This window comes from Ciconia boyciana, chromosome 2 (assembly GCF_034638445.1).
Source record: "Ciconia boyciana chromosome 2, ASM3463844v1, whole genome shotgun sequence".
NCBI classification, from domain to species: Eukaryota; Metazoa; Chordata; class Aves; order Ciconiiformes; family Ciconiidae; genus Ciconia; species Ciconia boyciana.
The window spans coordinates 67966540-67990442 of record NC_132935.1 but is presented as its reverse complement, the minus strand read 5'-3'; the positions used below and the strand labels follow the sequence as shown (position 1 = coordinate 67990442).

The following is a 23903-nucleotide window of genomic DNA, read 5'->3' as shown; positions in this document are numbered from 1 at the left end:
GAAAATATACTGCCATACCTATTAGAAAATTTAAAATAAACTAAAATTACTTTTAAAAACAGATTTTCTGGTGCATTACAACTGACCTACATGACAGGTGGTTCAAAGCGACCATCATTTATTTTTCTTAATCAGACTGCCAGTTTTACAACTGCTTTGCCTTTCAGGAATGGCACAGAACAGCTAGAATTTACTGGCAAATGTGGATTATGAGCTATTTCTTTCCACATCTTTTAACAGCAGGCAAAAGATTGCACTTGGGCAAAATGGACTGCAGTGGTATAGCTGATGCTCTTGTAAGGAAGAATTAAAAATCTGCAAATAAAAATCTCAACACTAGAAGCAGAGTTTGCTGTTGCAGGGAAAAGAAAAAAGGGGTATCAGTGGTTTTCTCCATATGAAAGCACCTTAAACAGATGATCTTCAGAGGGATTATGGCCTCATTTGCTTTCAAGCTTTTTTAGGTTTTTCTTTTCAGTTTCTATGGTTTTCCCTAATCTGGGTGAGGCTCTGTGGAAGGAGGCAATAGGGAACTTTGTCTAGAAGTCCTATAACCAAGGCAAATAATTCCACTTTGGGGGCTCTGTCAGAATAACTGTTTCACAGGCTTGTAGACACCTTGGGCTTCCTACATTTGCTAAGGACTATTCTTTTACTTTTGTATGTTTTTCTTTACTGAAGGAGATGATAGTCACCCAGGGTGCCTTTGGCTATTTGTGAGTCAGAGTTCGTCTTCCTACAGGGTCTGCACTTGTGTGTGTAAAATGTCTGGAGGACTTCACATATTCCTTCTGGCAAATTCCTTTTAGATTTTGTGGGAGGTAAATTCAGCTGGTGAATACTTGTTTGTTGTTATTTTCTTCTGTTGATGTATATTGCATTTGTTAAAAACAGGCAATGTTCTGCCATTTCCTATTGCATTGATTCTTTACGTGACCCTGTTCTTTCCAGTCAACTGCCTGGATATGCAGCAGTACTTACTTCATATTTAAAATTTACCATTAAAAATTTAAATAAATACATTCCACTGGGAAATATAGATTAATATGTCTCTAAGAAAGCCTGTCTGTACTTTATAGTTCTAGTTTTCTGGCTAGACACAAGCAATTTGTGTCCCACTGTACTCTTAGAAAGATCTACAGTTCATGGGACTCCCGTATCTAATCAGATGAACTCATCAGATCTCTCTCTACATACAATCACATATTGCATCAGATGTACTCCCCAACCTACAACAAACTTCATGAGGAACTTTAGCAAGTCTTTCAAAATATCCTATTACTACTACAACTAATTATGAACTATGGGGGAGGGAGATAACTCTCATTCAAGTGAGGAGGTGGTGGACCCAATTGAAAAGCAAAAGATGCAGTCTGAGGTGGACAAAAGAAACCTCAAGAATGAAAAAACAGCGTGGAAAGTGGCCCATCTCAAGTTCATGCATGCAGATAAGGAAGGGCCAAGAGGACAGCATCATGGCAGAAGCTCTCACATTTTTCTTGCATAACCAGCACAAGTAGGTGCCAGTTTGAAGTGCCTGCTCACTAGTGCCTGCAGCATGGGAACAAAACAGGGGAAATTAGAGCTCTGTGTGCAGTTACAGGGCTACAGTCTAAGTGGGATGACAGAAATGTGGTAGGATAGCTTACAAGACTGGAGTGCTGCAATGGATGGATACAGGCTCTTTAGGAAGGACAAGCAAGGAGGGCTGGATGGGGAGTTGCCCTTTAAAGTGAAAGAGTGGGAATACTTTGCCTTAGGATGGCTGATGAGCCAGTTGAGAGCATTTGGGTTAGGATTAGAGGGCCGATCAACATTGTGGCAGATGTCTGCTGCAAATTTCCTGATGAGGAAGAAGTTGATGAGACTTTCTTCCAACAACTGGCATTAGCCTCATCTTTGCAAGCCCTGGTACTCAGTGGGGGCTTGACACACCCCAATATCTGCTGGAAGGGCAACACAGCAGGGCAGAGGCATTCCAGGAGATTTCAACACTATCTCCAATAACATCCTCACAGACAAAATGGTGACTAGACAGGGTGGTCAGACATTTTGACAGCTTGACCAGAGGGGCTGTGCAGTCTCCATCCTTGGAGATATTCAAAGCTCACCTAGACAAGGTGCTGAGCCACCTGCTCTGTTTGACCCCACTTTGAGCACAGGTGTAGGACTAGTTGACCACTAGAAGTCCCTTCCAAACTCAGTTATTCTCTGATTTTATAATTGTTTATAATGGATTTATACAAGAGCAGGACTGTCCAAAGGTCTGCTGACAAGCACAGGCAGGACAAACTAGCATACTACCATGGGTTTGCAGAAAGCTGTGCTTCCTGGCTCATATTACAGAGTATAGAATCATGATCCATGATCTAAGCCACTAGGAGCAAAGATCAGCATACTAGGCTTCTCTGATGGATACTGGAGAAAAGCTAGAGAGTCCTGAAGAAGTTATAAATACACATGGAAGACTGTTCCCACAGACACCGTGGCTTGTATAGTAAGAACTATGGAATTTAAGTTGTAAGTGAGATGTAAGCATAAAATTCAAATATATAATTGTGATGTAGCTGGGTGTGAGGGCTGTGCCCATGTGCACAACCACTGCACTTGGTCATTAATTTCCATTAATTAATAGCAAGGAATTCCCTTGCTAGCATCAGCATAGATGAGGCAAAGGACTGACCTGAGAAAAGGTAACTGAGCTACAGGCCTTCACAACAAAGCATTTGACTAACTGGTACAGGAGTTCTCCAGATGAGAATTTCAGACAGTTCCACAGAGTTCTCCAGGCAGTTCCTGCGATCCCTAGGCCAACTGATCGGCACTACTTATACGCTTCAATATGTTGATTAACATGCTGAGTGGTGAATCTTGTAATCTCAGAGACTCCCGGGAAGTTTGTGCTGCAGAAATGACCAAACTACACATTGAAACTCTGTGCAGATGCAGCAATGGTCATGTACAAAATATTGTACAGCATTAAGAAATTAAAATAAGTTTTGTATACAGTTAAGTTTTGTTTGGGGGTGTGTGTTATTTTTAAGTACTCTGTCCAGGAGTGAAACAGTTCCAACACAAAACAAGCAAAGCACTTTTGGAGAGGTAGATGGCCAAATTTCTGATGCCTGCTTAAATGTCTCTTCCACAGTGAAGGAAAGAATCATGTCCAGGACAAAAGCAACCACACAAATTGAGGCAATGAGAAAATTTAATCCTACTGAGGCCAAGCCTGAGGGAAAAAATGAGAGATCCATATTCAATACTCTGGAGACAATACTGTTGAAACTGTGCATACACAAATTTTCCTAAACAATGTCCACAAATTCCACTTAAGAGAGAGCTCTTGGAAAATGATCCTCTGACAAATGCAGCCTATAAGCCTGGTAACTATAAAACACAGGCAGATGACAGGACTGAGAGAGTAGGTTGGACAGCAACGAATGGACTAACACTAGTGATGCTAGATCAATACAGGGTGATTCAGACTGCCTAAAAACTAATTTGAAGGGTAATGGAGACACCCTAGGCAATATTACAGGGAAGCCAGTAGCAAATATGACCCTTCAGAAGCCAGTCTACAACATAAAGCTGGTGAGTAAAACTCTCCCAGAAAAAGAAACCCGAGAGAAACGAAAATTGGAATCCAGTTCAGTTATATATATTGAGAGTGAAATTACAGAGGTATGGACAAAGGAAGAGAAAATCCAAATCTGTACTTCTTTGTTTTAACTCTGAAATAATAAGGGCAATATGGTGCACCATTATCTTATCCTGGTGTAGTCCAAGATTTCTACAAGGAAGTCAACATAGTCACTAATAAATATGTGGTATAGAACTGAACTAATATAATGGAGAATGTAGTCAATATGCCCAGGTTCATTATGACCCAACCAAAGCACACTTCCCATTTGAGCTGCAATTTACCTGCCATTCACATGATCTCTGAGACCCTCTAGTGGACAGCCAGCACAGGGCATTCAAAAGGCAACAACTAGTTCTGTTCTTAAAAGCAGCTTTATCCTTTGCTTCTACTTAAATTCCCCATACCAAACAGAACAGCACTTTTCTGGTAGCGCTCAACAAAACAGTGCCTTCTAGGCACTCTTCAGTTATCTACAATTCTTACACTGTCTCTCCAATAGGTCTAGTCTTCATAACTGAAAAGACTGAAAAATGTGTCCTCTATAAATTTCAGCAGACCACTATACAGCTTTCCTCATAACTTCTCCAATAACTGCACTCTGTTTAAAAATCACAAATCAAACTTCCTTTACTACACAAATTAGTTTGAAAAACAAAAACAACATGATGATTTCAGACTCTGTTTCTAGAACTTGAAACTGAAAACCCTAAAAAATGAATAGGTTCATGAGTGTCAAAATAATTATATATTCTATGAAAGTATATTCTTTACATTCCCTTCCAGTGATAGCTTACAGTTGGACAAATATTTATTTTACCTGTTTAGATAACTGCTCTTCACAGAGTTTGTAGAGTGTATAGAATTTTCGACTAAGGACTTGGTTGTCTCGGAAACCAGCACTTGCCAGCTTGACTCGCATAATAATGCTACGGTCAGGCACCATCATAGCAACTGTGCGAAACTGAATCTTCAGATTTTCTGGAAGTTCCTGTCGTCCTGCATAGCCAGGGTTCTGAAAAATGCAAAATATAAAATAAAATATTATATAATGAAAGCAGGATAGGAAGGTTTATCTTGTCTGATAATTATTTGGCAAACACAGGAGCGTATGCCAGATTACAAAGGGTAACTCGAACATGTCACAATTACACATCACTACCCAGTTGCCTAAAACTGCAGTTCATTAAGTATGTGGTATCACATGTGTTATTTGGAGATGCCCAAGACACACAGACATTGACAGACAACCACTTACAGTTCTTGTTGGAGCTGTTTTAAATGGTTAGTTCCTCAGGGTCTTGACAGTGTTCCAGTGCTGGAGGTTACTGTCCTTGTGAGCATTCCCAGACCATTTCAGTGCAAAGTCAGTCAAGCAGTGGAAGCATTACTGAACATAATTTAAACTAATGCATCTGACCTTTCACTGAAGATGTCTAAGTCATTCGTGTGACTACTGCGTGGCTCAGCTGTGAGAACAGTAGTTGCTGGCTATGCAGTGATAACTTCTTAAACTCTTCCAGCTGTTTCCAAACTGCCTTCCCACTGGCCTTTGTATGCCACTAATTTGTCCTCTTTCTCAGATTAAAGTGGTAACATTAACATCTTTTCAAAGGGAGGAAACCTTGAAATAAAGACAAACGCTTCCATTCTGAGTTGTGGGTATGTAGCCTACAGCTAAGGAGGGGGAGATACAAAGAGGCTTTTAAGGTATTATTACGCTTTCCTGCTTCTTTGCCTCCTGCACTGCTAGAAGCAGTCCACAGGCACCGAAGATAAATCTTCAGGAGGTCAGTGAACCAGAGTGAGGGTGGTTTCCTTCATGCTGTCATACAGAAGGATTGTGGTCAAAAGTTCTTCACAGGTGGTGAAATACTGACCACACGAACTATAGTAGTCCTTGCAGTGGTCAATTGCTTCTGTTTTATTTTGAAAAACTTTGACTAAAAATATGAGATGGTTGGGTTTAGACTCAATCTGTCAAATATTCAGCTTAAAAGGCCCTTAAAATAGGTAGTTAATGATAATTGCATACCTCAAGTCCTAAGTTCCAGTTAAAAATATGGGGAATAGAAAATATCATCATTATTATTTGACCAAATTATTGTTCAAATTGTATTCACTATTTTCTAACAGACAGTTACAATGATTTCAACAGGGAAATTTCAATAGGAAATGAGATAGGAAAGATTTTTCACAATTATGCCATTTACATGTATTCACACACATACCATAGTCAGAAATATACCAAATTCTCTGTCCATGTCAACAACATCACCATCAGTGAAAATGAACTGAGCTTTCTTATTTTTCTTACACTGAAGTACGATATATATCTGCTGAGCAGCTACTGATAAAACTGGAAGTTCAATGCGGTTAAATTCATCAAAGCAACCCCATGCACCTGACTGGGCTAAACCTAAAAAAGCAAAAAGAAAAATATTTTGTTAAAATAGCAGATCCAACAACAATAATTTATACAGAAAATATAGCATGTTCTATATAACTCAATGTAACATGAGAAGAACAGAGAGTATGAACACAGAGTAAAATGAGAAGAACTCAAAATAAATTGGGCTGTGCATTAATGACACCCAGAAAAATAATTACACCTTGGAAGAAAGATATACAAGCTTCTTTACAAAGAATCCTACACTTTTACAGCAACCATAAGGCAGAAAGTTTTCAATAATATTGTATATAGCACCTAGAAGCATAAACATGCATATGGCATGGAAACTCATCTATGCAGGGGGTGGAATTGTCAAAGATGAGCTTGAGAGACACCTACCTAAATGAAAAGCACAGAATCAAATTCAGAAATCACTAAATTTGTGACAGAAGCATTGTAGCATTTTATAACAATTAGTTCATAGGTCAAAAGTTGTTGGAGAATAACATCCTGCTGTTCAAGACAGAGGAATTTGATGTCACACTTACAACTGTTATTTGGAACAGGCCATGGAGTTCTAGACAGACATTAGTATCCATAAACATCATGAAATGAATGTCTTTTGGGACAGTCAAGTACTCCTGTATCATGCTAGCAGGATTGAAATAGGAGAGTCTACAGTGGCAGCTTTCCAGAGCAGTAGTGGGAAAGCTACGTAATCCCCTGCTATTCCTCATCCATTTCACAAGAGACAAAGGCTAGTAAGTCTACGCAGGAACTTCATAGATGCCTGCTCCTCCCTTCCCAAAGCCCACACTGGCCTAGTATTTCCTATTGCCTGGGTCCAGCAAGGACCTGGATCAGTACTTTAACTGGTGCTACAAAGAAATGTTCAGAGATGTTTAATTCATTCCACTGGGCTGGTGGAGCTCAGTTTGGCTTAAGCTGTTTGAAGGCAGTGCTAAATGCAGAAATAAAGCACATGTCCAAGAAAAGGACACATTTGTGTCCACACATTTGTGCGTTTGCAATGTTGAACAACTATGCCCAGAGCTCCCCTGAATCCCCATACTTTATATGGCAATGCTTATAGCACTGGTAAAATAAATCAAGGGGTGGTTTATGTGTAATGTTAATTCCTTAAGACACTTAAACTAATCGAAGAGAAAATACTCAAAAATCAATAATAATACTATTAATACATACTTTTTCTCTTTCCTTTGTTTTGTTTTCTCTTTCATGTTTTCTCTTCTCTTGTCTTTGCTCTGGCCTGTTCTGCTGATCTTCCCTTCCCTCTACTGTCCCTTGTCTGATCTTCTCTTGCTCTTTAAGATGTTCCTCTAGGAACTCCCATCTTACTTCAAATCCCCTTGAGGCCCCTCTTATGTTTCTTCTCTGCCCCTTTTCTACTCTGTCCCATCTTCTACATGATCAGCTATCATAGCCAAATCAATACTTGTCAGTTTTTGCAGATAGAAAAAAAAGAAAAAAAAAAGAAAATAATTCTTACATTCATTTTTTACCTTTTTTCATGCTCATTAACCACTTCTTTTAATATTGTTGCACTGATTGGTCTTTTTCACCCATGTAATTTTGGAAGAATTCTTCAACAAAATTAGTGGAGTAACATCAGACCACTGGTAGTAGAGCCAAAATTGGCTCCTTAAGATTTGATTCAGCCAGGGCAATACTGCAGATCTCCCTTGAAATTCAGTTCAATTCCATATGTAGAGTAATCTTTTTCCTAAACTGCTTCTAACTAATTTCTATGATATTATAAGGAAAATCATGCTCCAAAAGAAAAGAATTTGAAAAGAATAAAAGTCACAGGGACTTAATTACAAAATTTAAAAGCAAATGGAATATATACAAATACCACAATGCCACAATGAAGCAAAGATTAAAGTAATTCTATAGGCAGGCACCAAATTGAAAACATGAAAGGTTCAATCCTACTGTCTTTAAAAACAAATGAAGAATGTTCCTTGACTTCACTGGTGTGGCAGCAAGTCCTTTAACTAATGTTCTCCCTCTTGTATGAGGGATATCAGGGCCCTGGACGCACCAATAGGCCTTAATTGCCTGGACCAGCCTTACCTGGGGCTTCTACCCACACTCTCTGTCCTCTGGTCCAGGAGCTCCATTTCAGCTCAGGCAGGTCTGAGTCTTCAGTCTTTGCCTGAGCTATGTTGTACGTAGGGCTGGGCACAGCCCTATCTCCTGTTATCCTGACTTGCTGACTGAACTTCCTGGAGGACCCCAGAACTATCCATAGTCTTACCTCCAGCCCTGCCTCCCGCTGTTTCTGACTGAACTTCCTAGATGGACGCTGGACCCAGCTTGTTATTTCACCTTGCCTGGTGGTTACTGGACAGCTGATGGATCAAGCTGTCACCAACGTGCTCTGCTCAGGCACTGTGGGACTCTGCCCAGGTCAGTGAAGCCCCTGCCCCTGCCTGTGTGGTGGTCACCCTTGGCTCCTGGCTTGTCTTCCCTTGTGGAGCTGCCCCTCTCTTGCTACTCCCTGATGAAAAATTCTTGCAGAGTTTTTTCAAATACATTTGGCCCCTTTTGTTGCATGTGTTACATGACTACTAGGATCCATTCTAAAAAAAAAAAAGTTTCGCTAATTTGTTTATTAAACATCAATATCTACTCTTTGGGATACAACAACGAAAAGCCCTAAAGCTGGAGATTCTTTAAGAAAGAGGCTTTGTTCCATAAAATATTGTCTCTTACACTTACTATCCCTATATTCAAGATTTTTGAAATAAATTTCTCTACAGAATGGTGAGGTGAGGTTCTAGCCAAACAATTTTTCCTTGGGAAAGGAAAAAAAATCACTTGTTCTGTAATGCCACCTGCTGCATGGAGTTAGGAAACCTGACTCTCAGGCAAGGCCAATATCCCACAGCTTTGAATAAATTCAGTTCCTGCAAAATTATTTCATTCTGGTGGAGTTTAAAAAGAAAAAGGAAGGAAAATACACACACATGCATACACCCACACACACACAAGCAAAGGCACAGCAAGCAAACTGTCAGCTGTGTAACAGCTTAGAGACAACATAATTTTGTTGTGCCCTGTCATGCTGTGCATTAATTGCTGTCCCCACACAGAACATAGTATGGTAATCAAATACAGAAATGGACTAAAAGCAGAAAATAAAGGACAAGGCTAAAGAGATATTGAACTATGTCTAAGAAATACGATACACACACCCCCAAATCAGTACAGATATCCTACAAACCTGGTCCTCACATGATATAAGAATCACAAAGCATAGCTACTTCAAAATGCATCTCTGCAATTCAGTGCCATGTCCCTTTCCATGTTGGTGGCTCTGTGGCCTAGGCACAGCTGGGTGGCCTGACCCTTGAATGCTACACTGTGGCCACAGTCCCCATTGCAGGTACTAGGGCCACACACACAAAGAAAGTATGTTGCAGCCGACTGTGACAACCACTGTTCCGCCAGGTGACCCAACAGGCCCTATGTGCTGCTCCACACTGGGAAGTCTGGCTAAAAATAGTGTGACTGCAGTAATTAATCATGACAAAGCAGCTATAAACTCTCTTTTGTATTGAAATGACACATCTCTTAAGATTTTACACAGGGGTAGAACTATAGTGACATAATTCAAAGCAAATTTCACTAGAACAGAACTCTGTCTAGCCAAAGTGCAGCCCAGGAGCAGTAAGCTACAAGGTACTCGTTGATTCTGAAAGAACTTACAGAGCTCCATACTTGGTTTTTCACCTTCTAAATTAAGATAAATATCAAATCTTACATTAAATATTGCATTAAATATCAAATCACAAAAAGATACCTCAGGTAAGACTGGAGTTGTTTGACTGTAACTATAGAAAACAGAACCAAAGCAAACACAACTTCTATACTCATCTGCAGACAACCACAGATGAAAGCTTTCCTAAACGGTATTCACCAACACTTTTCAGTAACAGTGATGAAGTACCCCTGATTTGCTGTTCCTGGGCAATTTTAACACTGAATTTGATATAATAGAAAACCTGAAAATTCACCTTCTCACTTGCTTCCCTGGTACTTTCATGGGTTACCTCTGGTCCAATTCAGATGACCATTTATATCTGAACCTACTTTTTTGTTCAAATTTCAAAAATACAACTATCAAAGATGAAAGTCTAGGCCTTGGACATCTTGACTAGACCATCTGCCTGTGAATAGCTGGAATTGCACAGGAAAACAAAAGAGGCAGAAAGACAGAGAAACAAGGAGACAGAACCTCAGCTCTGAGCCAACCAGGAGAACTTTAAATTATAAATGCATAGTATACAATATATTGTTATGTTATATATTATAGTATATTATATTATATTATATTATATTATATTATATTTTTCTATTTCTTTATTCTGAAGATCAAACTTATTGTCCTTACAGAAAAAATTTGGAAACATGGCTGCAGACATGACAACAGCAGTTTCACACCCCCTTTATCTCCTCACTGCTAAATCTGCTAATGTCTGATAACTTGACCCACAGCACCAGATGAAGTGAAAAGTTTGGAAGAGGAAACACTGGTGATGGAGTACAAAGCCTATCGCAGACATGGAATTCTACAGAATTTCTCAATGTGTGCACTAAAATATGTAGTATGTTTCATGAGAATTTTCTTATCAGTCTGCATGAAAGCGCTTCTACAGGTATGAAGAACTATCCTTCTTTTCCATTAAAGATCTCATATGCATTAAATAATCTTTCTCTAAACTCACTTTGCTCCTCCTATTAAACCAAAAAAGAGCTCATTTCCTTCCCCAACTTCAGTATATCTGCTCTTCAAGAAATACCAGATATCTTAAAGATGTTTCAACATAAAAATTGTGATTCCAAGCCAGGCCCTTTCAAGTTGTGAAAATAAGTCCAAAGCAGCTGGTGCCCTTCACAAATGAAAGCATCAATGACTTATGTAAGAACAGAATATTACTCTTCCTCCCAAACACACAACAGCCTGATGAATGCTGAAAAAAAATCACCCTATGCAGGCTCTATTCAGCTGGATCTATTATCTAATTCCCAGGCAACACCATCCCACTAGCAAATTGACTGAGGTAAGCAGTCACAGGCATCATGGTTGCCTAAGCACCAATTTGTTGAGTTCTATAAGCATCTTTTCTAACTCATATTGAACACCAGCATGCCATTAAATAAGGCAGCCAGATAAGGACACATTACACAGTATTACTTAGCTTTTGTTGAATATGATGACAATACTACATGGAAAATGGACAGCTTATAGAAAACAACAGACAAAGGAAACTGGGCCCTAAAACTCAGCTTATGTTCTTAGACACAATGATTGTGCCCTGTTTTACTAAAAGAAGGCAATGACAAGCTACAGTTATCACTATTGCCTCAGTCTGAAATGAGAAAGGATAAGTTACCAAAGTGCTCAGGATAAGAAGGCAGAAACAAAGCAAGGATACAGAGGCTAGATGTCTGGGTTGACACAAGTCAGTAACAGTTTAATACAAAGAAGTGAAATCACCAAGGAGTTGTGAAAAAAGATGGTAACATAAAGAGATACAAACATTCTCACAGAAGGAGCGGAGAGGAAAAAGACAACAGCTTGGTGAGATCAAAGACAAACCCACCCCGAGGAGAAACAAAGGCTGTTATCCCCTCTCTGGACTGATGACTTCTGTGTGTCTTCTGCTCTCACTGCTCATAAGAGCACTGACCCAGTTTCAGCCTTCTCCAAGGCAGTGAATGCCTGCATTCACCTAAAAAGACCAAAGCTAAAGCTAAAGCCAGAAGACTAGCTACAAGGCTGCTTAATGCTTTAAATGATGACTGTGATCAAACTTTCCATTCTTGTGGCATTAGCAGAATGTCTAGCTAGAAGAGTGGGTTCTTCATGGGACCAGTTCAGGACTGGGGATTAAACTCTGAGAAGAGCTAAGGATGGTCACTAGCTCTACCATCCGCTGCTTCCATACTTACTGCACTACCTCAGATTTCCGCTATGGAAAAGATAGGGCTGCTCTAGCAGGGGGCACTTTATCTTCTCTCTTTGTAGCAGTGTCTCCTTGACTGTTTTCTCCAGCTATCCTGCTTGCTCCAGGCTGGCCCCTTACTGCAGCTCCAACTAGGGAAATCCCCAGTAGGAGGGAAGGCAACAGACATGAGCATGCCTCAGAGAGAGAGAGACAGAGAGAGAGATTGAGAGAGAGAGAGACCGGTTCCTTTTCAAAGCTCAGTGTATCTGTTCTGTCATGGCTCATGGCTCAGAGGAATAGGGAATGGAGGCTGGCTGAGGCAAAGAAAGCAAGAATGGAAATGTTTCTTTTTTATCTGTTTTCACGTTCTTATAAGTGGAGCTAATGTATTCAATTAGTGAGAAGCAGGACATTCTGCAGAATGTACAGACAGCTATGAAACTTCTGAGCCATGGTTAGAAAAACTTGTCAAACTGGTTAAATCATTTTTTCCTTCTTTCTCTGCTCTACTTCTTCCCATTTCCCTCTTTTTGATATGGCCATTAAAGAAAGTTAACAAATTAATGAGGCCTAAAAATATCGGTAAAAGAACAAAAGGATTAGGAGGAAGAACAGTGGACCAGTGAAGTCAGTACAAGTACTGCTTTTAACTCAGTTCTTCCCAAATACGTACTATTGGTCTTCTTGATCAGCCACAAACAAACCCAGTAAGACCTCAGAAGAGATAAGAGAGAAATATGGAAAATCTTTTCAAAATTAATTACAAAAACACCTTAATCCAAACCTGGCATACCTTTCAGGCTTTCTATCTCCATTAGAAAAGCTTAACTGGATACTTTTAAGCTCTTAAATAAGAAGCCAAAGACAAAAGTTAGTTCTATTAAAATCTTGGCCAGCTTTGCTGGCTTCTTAATTAAAACTAGAAATTATCTCCAGGTTATATTTTAACCTTCAGAAGATATCACTACAGTTAAAATTCTGTTTATGATACCTTTTGTTAGATTTAAGAGCCCACCACTCACAGAAAATGGTGGCGTTCTGTGGTCTGCCAGTCCATATAACCAATAGTAGCTATCTACAAGAAAACAGACATAACGGAGTCCACAGATATTGGATCACCTGATCACTGTTTGCAGAGCTGACTTTAAAGCTCTGCTTATCATAAAAAGTTATCACAGTTTGACCACTACCTCATTTTCCTGGTTTCAAAAAAGTTCTAGAGTTCGAAATAAGCCACTGCACCACTTTGCATGTTTCTCTGCCTTGCACAACATCATCGAGCAAAAACATTGAACAAAAATGGCAAGGGAGGGCTAAATATCCTCCCCCTTGGGATGGGTGGGATAGAGTCATAAAGAAGTAAGTAGAAAGGATTAAAAGGGAAATGGAAAAGAGGGCAAAGATAGGAAACACCCTCCAAGAATATTAAAAAAAACCTGGAAAGCATGCAGGAACAAAAAGGAAAAAAAAAGGAGAAATAATCAAATATGAGGCAAAGTTGATGAGCGTCTGGAAATAAAAGGAAACAGAGAAGAAAATACCTTACCAATCATTGCTAACTCACTAGTGAAGAGACAAAAACTTATGACTCTAAAATGACAAACCAGATTATTTCTTACCTTTATAGATACGGCCAAGTCCTCTGTAGTCCATTTGGTCTGAACAATTGAAAACAACAACATATTTTCCCAGGCATTTGCCCATGTCTTTAGTTGTCTCTGTTTTCCCTGTCCCTGCAGGCCCTGCTGGTGCACCACCCATACTCATGCCCAGGGCCTGTGCCAGAGTGATGTAACACCTAGAGACAGAACAAAGAGTTCTATTAATCTTTTCCTACTATTAATTACTTGAAGTCCATTAATGTAACCACAGCAGTTGTATTATACAGAGCTGGGGAAGGGGGCAGAAATGGGTGTGCTTCCCTGTGGTAAGTCCTCAAGTCACCCCCTTTGCACACTGTGAAGCTGAGTTACCTGGTACCACCTGTGCTCCACCTGCAGAAAAGCATGCCTCCAGCACAGCAATGACTGCAACAGCCCAGGAAATGCACAAGCCAATTCTAAATCCCAAATACCAAAACGCTGTAGTATTGTGATTTTCTCACACTATCATATGCCTTCCCTCCATGACTCAGCCTTATGCTGCAGCACCCAGACCTGCTGGGTTTCTGCCTTTTTTCCCATCTTCATACTCTCTCCGCAGAGCACACAAGATGGGCTCTCTGATCTGGCAATAGGAAGGCACAGAGGCTGGAAGCAGCTCCTGTTCTTGCCATATCCCTACCAGCATGCCAAACCAGAGCAATGCTGACAGACACATTAGGTCTTTGAGTTCCAGAAGGAGAGGGGACGAGACGGAAAATTGTAATGTGCAATGGAGAAAGGAGGTATCCATGAACCCCAGGATCGTCTTCGGCTTCAGCCTCCATCCTGGGTTGACATCCCCAGGTTTAAGTCTCACCTCCCCAGATGGTGTGGAGACCACTGAAGGGTATAGGAAGACTGCTGTTCTAATCTAGAATGCTCCAAAATCCCAGTAAGCCCATTTTAACACTGTGAAACTCAATAGCTTTATGATACATCTGGGGAGAGAAAATGGGCACTGAAAAAAACCAAATGATACCAGCTAGTATCACTTCCTATAAAATAATACAGTACTCATGCTAATATAATAGCAGTAATAATGCTTTATCACCTTATTACTTAGTAATCAGTTAACAGGCACTCAGTTAACGCAGAAAAAATACCACTCCTAACAGTTCTGCTACTGAAAATGAGGTAAGGACAAACTGTATACATAGTACAAGACCTAAATAGAACTTGCATTTCATTTTATGTACCTTGCCATGACATGGTCTGTGCCTGACATGATGTTTAGGAGCACTCAATTTCAGTCCCATTATCTTAATGTAATGTACTACTGCCAGTGTGTATTTATCATGTGCTTCGAGAATCTTTCTGAACACAAAATCATTAGCCAAACAGCACTTGACTCCAAGTTGATTAATGGAAAGCAAAGATATCATTACCTGAAAATTGTCAGAAGCTCATACAAGTCCATATAGCAATATTAAAAATATTAAAATGGAAAAAGCCCATAAGGGGAATAAAATCTGTTCTTATGCAACAGTGCTTAGGTATGTAAGTTTCCCATGCCACACTAGAAAACATCTTTGCTTCAAATACTCTTTCAATATATGACAGTGGATAGCCACCAATCCCTGCAGGTCTGTTTGGCTCTTCTCAGTTTGCCCAAAGACAGATACCTCTGTTCCTTTTTGTTGTTATTATTATACTTTAAACTCATTCAAAAGACTAATTTTCTTCAATAATGTCACCCTGCGCTAGTTTTCAATCTCGTGTGACATAGCACCTTGAATAAATAGGTTGCATTTTAATTCTGTGAACAAATTTTGAATGACAACATTTTCTTGATACTGTCTCTCCTGGTGGGCAAAAATATTGTCTGTGTGGTAGTGCGGCCATACCCACTAATTAACTGCATGTTTACTGCTGCAAACAGATCTCTATCTAGCATAGGAATAGTACAGTACATAACATAGAATTTTGCGGATGTGTGTTACATATTAAAAGCCAGGTATCCAAGCATAGGGTTTTGGCTCTCTTAAATAGCTCACTGGGCATAATTTTGGTTCAGAAATTGGCAAAAGTCTGAAATGTCACTAGTAAATAAAATCTATTATTTTATTTAATAGCACAGAGAGTGCAAAGACAATTCCAACATTAATTCAACAGCCTGCAGTCATTCTTCACACAACAAATGAGTGAACATGCACAGTATTTTGACATTCTTATCCACACTTCAAAGAACAAGCTCTGGCATAGCAAATACATCTGCCTCTTGTCTAGCTGAAGCACTACTGAGTACTTTAGGAAAATATGCATCTAATGGAGTTTGTACTGTGCTGTATAACTAACACTCCAGCAATAAAAAGTTCTTCTTATGTTTTGCCCTCAGAGCTTTTTCTGTGTTTGTAGTCCTGTAATTCTCCATAGGCCTTGCTTAAAACCATATTGGCACTAGTTATTCAATGACTGCTTTTTCCTCTAGGGTGATTTCAAATTAATCACTTGCCATAATCCCAAATTCTCATGCAACTACTAGCTTATTGAAAGCAGCAATATATTGTTTTTTAGATCCACCCTGTTTATGCTGGTGAAGTGTATGGCATTTCAGCTATATTTATCTTGAGTGCAAGTAAGTTTTTCAATGCCTATCACAGCACATACAGCTCAAGTAAACACTCAAAGAAAATTCAAGACCCCTCCTAGGGGTGCCTGGTTTCGCTAGCTGAATATATAAGCACTGGCCTCTGCTGTTCACCATCGATATTGCAGCACTATAGTGCAACCAAAGTAAGAATTCTGACTCATGAAAGTTAAAGGAATTAAGTCAAAGGAATTAAGTCTTAGCTCCAGTACTATGCACTGCATTCTTTTTATAACTACCTGTCAGTTAAGGGAGTTATAACAAGCCTGTCTGTACACCCTAAGTATTCATTGCAGTAGGTGAACTCTACGTCAGTGATTTGGATAATGCATTTATCCAAGTCTTCAAGAAAATAAAATCGAGACTGTTTTTGCCATTCAAAATCAGACGGAGATTTAATGTTCATACGGACCTATAATAGAAAAGAAAAATCATTAACGCAGAAACAAAACTGTATAACAAATCTGTCTTAAATTCCATACAGAAAAAAAGTCTGCTATGCATAAATTCAAGAGCTGAAAGAACAAGCACAGAATCAGTCAGGAGTCAAGACATCCAGAATTATCTTTTCAAACCTGACTATGACATGCCCTGAGCCTTTTGACCACTTTGATTTTCCTCTGAATTGTGTACAGAGATTATGAATTGTGTCTCACAGAGATATTGAAGAACAGTGATAGAAAGCTTCATAAAAAACTAAGTAACAATACTGGTTACACTGCATGGTATCTGGTGCCATTACTCACAGAAATACTAAATCGTGGACAACGCTTGAATATATTGTATACATGTCTATGTGTTTATTTGGGATGTATTTTTCAGTATGAACTTGCCACACATATTTAGATTTGTGGCAGATTAGTAGATCTTCATTCATTATTTTTGACACTTAATCTCAAAACCACCAGCCTCTTACAGAATATGTAGTCCTGTTTATCGGCCTTGCAGACATGGTGTAAGGTGAAGAGGAGCTTCTGGATTCTCAGCCACTTCCCTCTACTTTCTCTCAATCACAAAAGGACGTGTTTAGCAGAGAATAGAACGTTTTGAGAGAAAAGGATAGTATTACATGTACCAACTAAGAATCCTTTCCCCAGTTTTGGACTTGCCCCCCCCTTTAGTTCACATACAGACCCGTTACATTTAACCAATTTTCTGTGATGTAATTTTCTGTGATGCAATTTCTGTGATGTAATTCTGTGATGTTCTGTGTGACATCTATATGAAATCAAACTAAATCTGATATGCTATATCACAGCACTAATGTCAGAGCTACTCAAAGAGAATAGATTGTAAAATTTGTTTATAATTTTTTTATATGTGCAAAAACTTCCATACAGAAAGTCCCTTAAAGGTTTTCAAAAACTTACCAAATCATCAAAGATATCCTTCTGGTGCACATGAATGGTGATTAAAGTCTCATATTTGGTGCGCTCCATTCTTGTCAGATTGTGTGTTGTCATGTCAATCAAATCATTTAAAAGTTCCAAAAACTTCTGATTTGTTGTGTGCATTACCTTTTCCACACAGCAAGAACAGCCATATTAATACAAACATCATTTGTTCTTCCAATGTTTAAAATAAAAAATAAAAAACATCTGCAAACGTATGGGCCCATGACATCTATGATATTCTTTGTATTTATTAGGCTTGGAACGCTAAATCTGGATTTGCAGGTTGCCCTCCATGCATGCATTCTTAGCCCAGCAGAGTACGATAAGGTTATATCTAGGTCAACAGGTCACATCATAAGATTTTATTCCAAGATTGTTGCTCCTTCTACTATACATTACATCTTCAGCTGATTGCATCCCTGCATGTTTTCAGAACCATCAGTCTCTGGTTTTGGGTATTGCACATCAGCCCAAGCAGTATCTACTCTTTAGGGGGAACAGGAACCTGGAGATCTATCACATCCTCTAACCAGAGCCTAGTGTAATTTTAGATGCCAATGCTAAAATAATAAATTCTTTTGTGGCACCAGATTCTGTTATAAAACTCCACAAAATACAATACTGACTATACAATATTGACTTAGGTAAACAGCATCAGCCTCTGTCAGCGATGTCCCTGGTACAAAACGAATTATAAAGCGCTGAGGTTTCAGAAAGGGCAGCTCATATATACTCCTGTTCCAGATGTGTGAGAGAACAATAATACTAGCTTTCTGTAAATATATGCAAAGCCTAAAACTCACACTGTTTGCTGAGGAAAAAAAAAGCTAAAAACACTGCAAAACTAATGGAGAACTAAACAACCTCCCTGCCCCCCAAACACACACACACAGTTCATTTTAAGTAAACTAAAGTTGTTTTCTAGTTAATGCAAAAGAAGGTTTTCATCTAGTTAGTTTATGAACTGGAGTGGACTAAAAGCAGGTCTATGCCCTTTTTAAACTTTGTACAATGCAGAAAATGTAGCACTAAGTGGTCTTCTCCATAGTCTAAAGTCTTTGTTTTCATTCAGTATCAAAGTACAGCATGGTACCATTCCCCTGCATTTACTTTTATGGTAGGATCATGTTACTAGTTCTTAATCCAATCTCACTGTATATTCTTGATTAATGCTAATTTGCAACTCTTTATTTCACATCCTCTCCTTCCTCCTTTATAGATTCAGTGTTAGTAATAACACCCTGGTGTTAACAGGATCTTCTCTACGTGTTTGAGATTAAACCAGCACCTCCTCAAATAGCTTCTATTCTTTCCCTTCCCCAGAAAAAGAGGTCATCAGCTGAGGAATCTAATACACTCTGTTACAGTAGACCGATGCCCATGAAGCACAGTTATTTCCCCAAATTTGGGGAGCTCTTATTTCTTTCCAAATCTGATTTTGGGAAAGTAATAGGATAACTTTCCCTATATTCCCAAACTGAGAAATTGTCCCCTCCCAAGATGACTGCACTAACAGAACAACAGAGAAAATCACAGGATTAGGAACAATTCTAAAGCACATGCTTAGGATGGTGAGGAGGTGTGACTTCAAAACTTTTTTTATCATTCTGTTTTCCTGTTAGTTTATTTGTTATTCTGGTTACTTTAACGAGTACTTTGTGCTTTTTCCTACATGTTACTTCTAACTTTTCACAATATGCACTGTTCCAAACAATGCTTTTAATTAATCCCCAAAGATTCATTAAATACTACCTTTTTGTCTGTTTTGGTACTGTTCAGTGCATTCTCTGCATCTCTGGTCCAGATCATTTGAATTCCCAGAAGTCCTATTTGTGCAGGAAACATTGCCTGAAAGTCATACAGCTTAAATCCTGAATCGCTAATGGCCATTGATGCTTGTCTAATGATGGTGTGGATTGTTTTCCTAATCCCATTCAGCAGCTGACCTAACCAGAATTCCACACTGCCCTGAAATAAACAAGAAAGTACTTTTAAAGAATTAGTTTATGAATAATTCACAAGGAGAAAAAGCCCTGCTCGACTTTTTTTTCCAGTCCTTCATACTCCCATTTCTGTCTTTGTTATTCTCTAATCTTTAAAAGATTCCTCTCCTCCTTCTGCTCCACTGCCCTTCTAGAGATATGTGATGGATTTGGCACTTCACATCAGTACTGCTGAAAAAACAGGTAAAGTAATCATTACAGAATGACACAAATGGCCTGTCCTTTCTGACCTTTGCTCTTGCTGTTCACATTGGAAGGTTTTCATTCAGCTAGTCAAATAATAGCATGATGCGATACTGTTGGTCTCTACAACATGAATCTACTTTAAATCAAATCATGAAGAACTGTAATATATAATTACATTACCTGAGCTAAAACTGGTTCAATAATATTGACCTGTTCTCCTTCTTGAGATTCAAACAATAAAATCTGGTCGTAGTTTTTTTCATGAAATCCCACTCGGTTAACATTGTCAAACAAACTTAATAAATGTGCCTACAACAGAATCAGAAAAAAAACCCTCCATAAACTGATCTGATATGGCATTCTTATTTTGCCTTTAAGTCCTGTATTAGAAGATTCAATAAATCTTTCCATAAGTGAAATTCTCTCAACTAAATAACAAAATCCTCCATGGTCCTCACCTACTAATATTGACCATAAGAACAGTATTGCCTTATTGCTTGTACCTGAATAGTGTGGGAATCAGATCCTTGACCAAGGATTTCCAGAAGAGCAGGGTCAGATACAAAAAAAAATCTTGGAAATATTAACCGCTTTTTTTCCAAATACCCAGTCAGTGATTTCTGACAGATTTCCAATTGTTCCAGCAAATGTGGTAATAGCTGTGCCAAAGTCTCATCTCCAACACAGCACTGCACGATGTTTGATGTTTCATGGGCTCTCTGCATAATTCTTTGCCATGATTTATCAATGTTCTGAAATCTTCTGGCTTCCTGGAGTACATGAAAAATGCATTAGCTCTTCCTCATGTTTCTCAAATTCTAAAAATTAAAGAATTGCATGAGACAGGGTAACAGTTTAATATTTCCCTTGCTGTTCAAGTCTTCTTTGCAGGACTAATGTATGAATATTTATAGGCATGCTTACAATGCTCAGTGCTTATAATGACCAGAGTTCAAATTTCAAGAGAAAGAGTCCAATGGGACAGCTCTGGGAATGTTTTTTACTTCATGTTGGGCAGCAAAATTGTCCATATAAAAGGATTCCAACACACACCAGAAAACTCAAACAGTAGCCTTCTCAGAAATGACAGTCTTCCTAATAGCAATACACAATGTCATGTAATGGCCGCTCCACACATGTTATGAGGAGTAAGTCATTAGTAGCAATTCCTGACAAACAAAACCAGCATAAATAGTCTGAAACTGCCACACTTGTAAGGTATTATAGGTGAAAGGAGACAAATTCTCAAATACTGGGAGCTGGAGAATAAATATTTTTCTACACTGGGTATACAGACTTTAAAAACTCTTTCTTCACCTACAACAAATGAAATGTTAATGGGATCATAAATTATCTGAGAACTAGGAGAGATCTCAAGAGACCATCCAAAGCCATTTGCCTGTCACAAGACAGGATCATACCCATGCCACTCTTGAAAAACATCTGTCTGTCTTGTGTTTAAAGGTGCTCAGTGCTAGAGATTCAGAAGCCTCTCTGGGCAATCTTTGCTACTGGTGACTCTGTTTTAATATCTAAGCTTAATCTTGTGTGTACACCAATTACTTCTCATCTTATTCATAGATACAGAGAACACACTGTTTTCTTCCTGTTGAGAGCAACGTTTATTTTTTTTAAAAACCTATCACCTCTTCTCCTCAGTTTTTCCTCTCTTTCAAGCCAAACAAGTCTAGTTTGTTGAATCTTTTCTTGTGTGTCATCCTTCATGGATAGTTCCTCATTCTTATCACCCTCTTCTATGCTCTCTTAAATTTGTCTATGTGTTTCTTTAGCCAAAACCAGGTACAATATTCTAGTTATCGGTTATTGCTGTTTATGCATTCCACTTTTCTGCCTGCATTTTACACACCAGCAATCTAACACTCATTTTCTGATAGTACTAAGAGAGACAATGTCAAAAGCCTACCAAGATATATAGAAACTAGTGGTTTTCCTCTATCCACAAAGCTTGTTGCCCACCCTAAAAATAAATTAGATTTGTTTGGCAGATTTTGCTCCTAACAAATCCACACTGACTGTTACTCATCTCCTTGTTAACTTCCAGTGGCTTACGGACAGTTATTTGTTGCAGTATTCAACCAGGAATTACAGAATCACAGAATCGTATAGGTTGGAAAAGACCTTTAAGATCATCGAGTCCAACCGTAAACCTAACACTACCAAGACCACCACTATACCGTGTCCCTAAGCACCTCATCCAAACGTCTTTTAAATACCTCCAGGGATGGCGACTCAACCACTTCACTGGGCAGCCTGTTCCAATGCTTGATAACCCTTTCAGTGAAGTAAAATTTCCTAATATCTAGTCTAAACCTCCCCTGCCGCAACTTGAGGCCATTTCCTCTTGTCCTATCACTTCTTACCTGGGAGAAGAGACCGACCCCCACCTCTCTACAAGCTCCTTTCAGGGAGTTGTAGAGAGCGATAAGGTCTCCCCTCAGTCTCCTTTTCTCCAGGCTAAACAACCCCAGTTCCCTCAGCCGCTCCTCATAAGACTTCTGCTCTAGACCCTTCACCAGCTTTGTTGCCCTTCTCTGGACACGCTCCAGCACCTCAATGTCTTTCTTGTAGTGAGGGGCCCAAACCTGAACACAGTATTCAAGGTGCGGCCTCACCAGTGCCGAGTACAGGGGCACGATCACTTCCCTAGTCCTGCTGGCCACACTATTCCTGATACAAGCCAGGATGCCATTGGCTTTCTTGGCCACCCGGGCACACTGCTGGCTCATATTCAGGTGGCTGTCAACCAACACTCCCAGGTCCTTTTCCACCAGGCAGCTTTCCAGCCACTCTTCCCCAAGCCTGCAGCGTTGCATGGGGTTGTTGTGACCCAAGTGCAGGAGCCAGCACTTAGCCTTGTTAAACCTCATACAACTGACCTCGGCCCATTGATCCAGTCTGTCCAGGTCCCTTTGTAGAGCCTTCCTACCCTCAAGCAGATCAACACTCCCGCCCAACTTGGTGTCATCTGCAAACTTACTGAGGCTGCACTCGATCCCTTCATCCAGATCATTGATAAAGATATTAAACAGAACTGGCCCCAACACAGAGCCCTGGGGAACACCGCTTGTGACTGGCCGCCAACTGAAGTAAACTCCGTTCACCACCACTCTTTGGGCCCGGCCATCCAGCCAGTTCTTTACCCAGCAAGGAGTACACCTGTCCAAGCCATGAGCAGCCAGTTTCTCCAGGAGAATGTTGTGGGAAACCGTGTCAAAGGCTTTACTGAAGTCTAGATAGACAACATCCACAGCCTTTCCCTCATCCACTAGGCCGGTCACCTTGTCGTAGAAGGAGATCAGGTTGGTCAAGCAGGACCTGCCTTTCCTGAACCCATGCTGGCTGTGCTTGATCCCTTGGTTATTCTCTACATGCCATGTGATAGCACTCAGGATGATCTGCTCCATCAGCTTCCCTGGTACCGAGGTCAGGCTGACAGGCCTGTAGTTCCCTGGATCCTCCTTCCGGCCCCTCTTGTAGATGGGTGTCACATTAGCAAATCTCCAGTCAGCTGGGACCTCCCCAGTTAGCCAGGACTGCTGGTAAATGATGGAAAGGGGCTTGGTGAGCACTTCTGCCAGTTCCTTCAGTACTCTCAGGTGGATCTCATCAGGCCCCATAGACTTGTGAGTGTTTAAGTGGTGCAGCAGGTCACTAACCATTTCCCCCTGGATTATGGGGGCTCCATTCTGGTCCCCATCCCTATCTTCCGACTCCGGGGGCTGGGCACCCAGAGAACAATTGGCCCTGCTATTAAAGACTGAGGCAAAGAATGCATTAAGTACCTCAGCCTTTTCCTCATCCTTGATCACTGTGTTCCCTCCCCCATCTACTAGGGGCTGGAGATTCTCCTTAGCTCTCCTGCTGCTGCTAATGTATTTGAAGAAGTATTTTTTGTTGTCTTTTACAGCAGCAGCCAGATTGAGCTCTAGCTCAGCTTTGGCCCTTCTAATTTTCTCCCTGCACAGCCTTGCTACACCTTTGCAAAATCAAGAGGTTAAAATTGCAACTAAGCCCACTCAGCTATCATTATTCCTCCACCACGCTGTTCCTTCTCCTCCT

The 23903-nt window shown here is 39.9% G+C and overlaps 1 protein-coding gene across 1 annotated transcript in view; it reads right to left on the bottom strand.

The window, feature by feature from the left end:
* Positions 1-23903, bottom strand: part of LOC140647833 (dynein axonemal heavy chain 5-like) — a 173624-nt gene that overhangs the window by 99405 nt on the left and 50316 nt on the right. Inside the window, exons 37-44 of the mRNA XM_072852925.1 lie at positions 20327-20593; positions 20004-20132; positions 19387-19602; positions 17611-17757; positions 16480-16652; positions 13630-13808; positions 5872-6059; positions 4461-4655 (exon numbers count right to left, since the gene is read on the bottom strand). Of these exons, the coding sequence (XP_072709026.1) occupies positions 4461-4655; positions 5872-6059; positions 13630-13808; positions 16480-16652; positions 17611-17757; positions 19387-19602; positions 20004-20132; positions 20327-20593 (1494 nt within the window). The remainder of the gene's footprint in view (positions 1-4460; positions 4656-5871; positions 6060-13629; positions 13809-16479; positions 16653-17610; positions 17758-19386; positions 19603-20003; positions 20133-20326; positions 20594-23903) is intronic.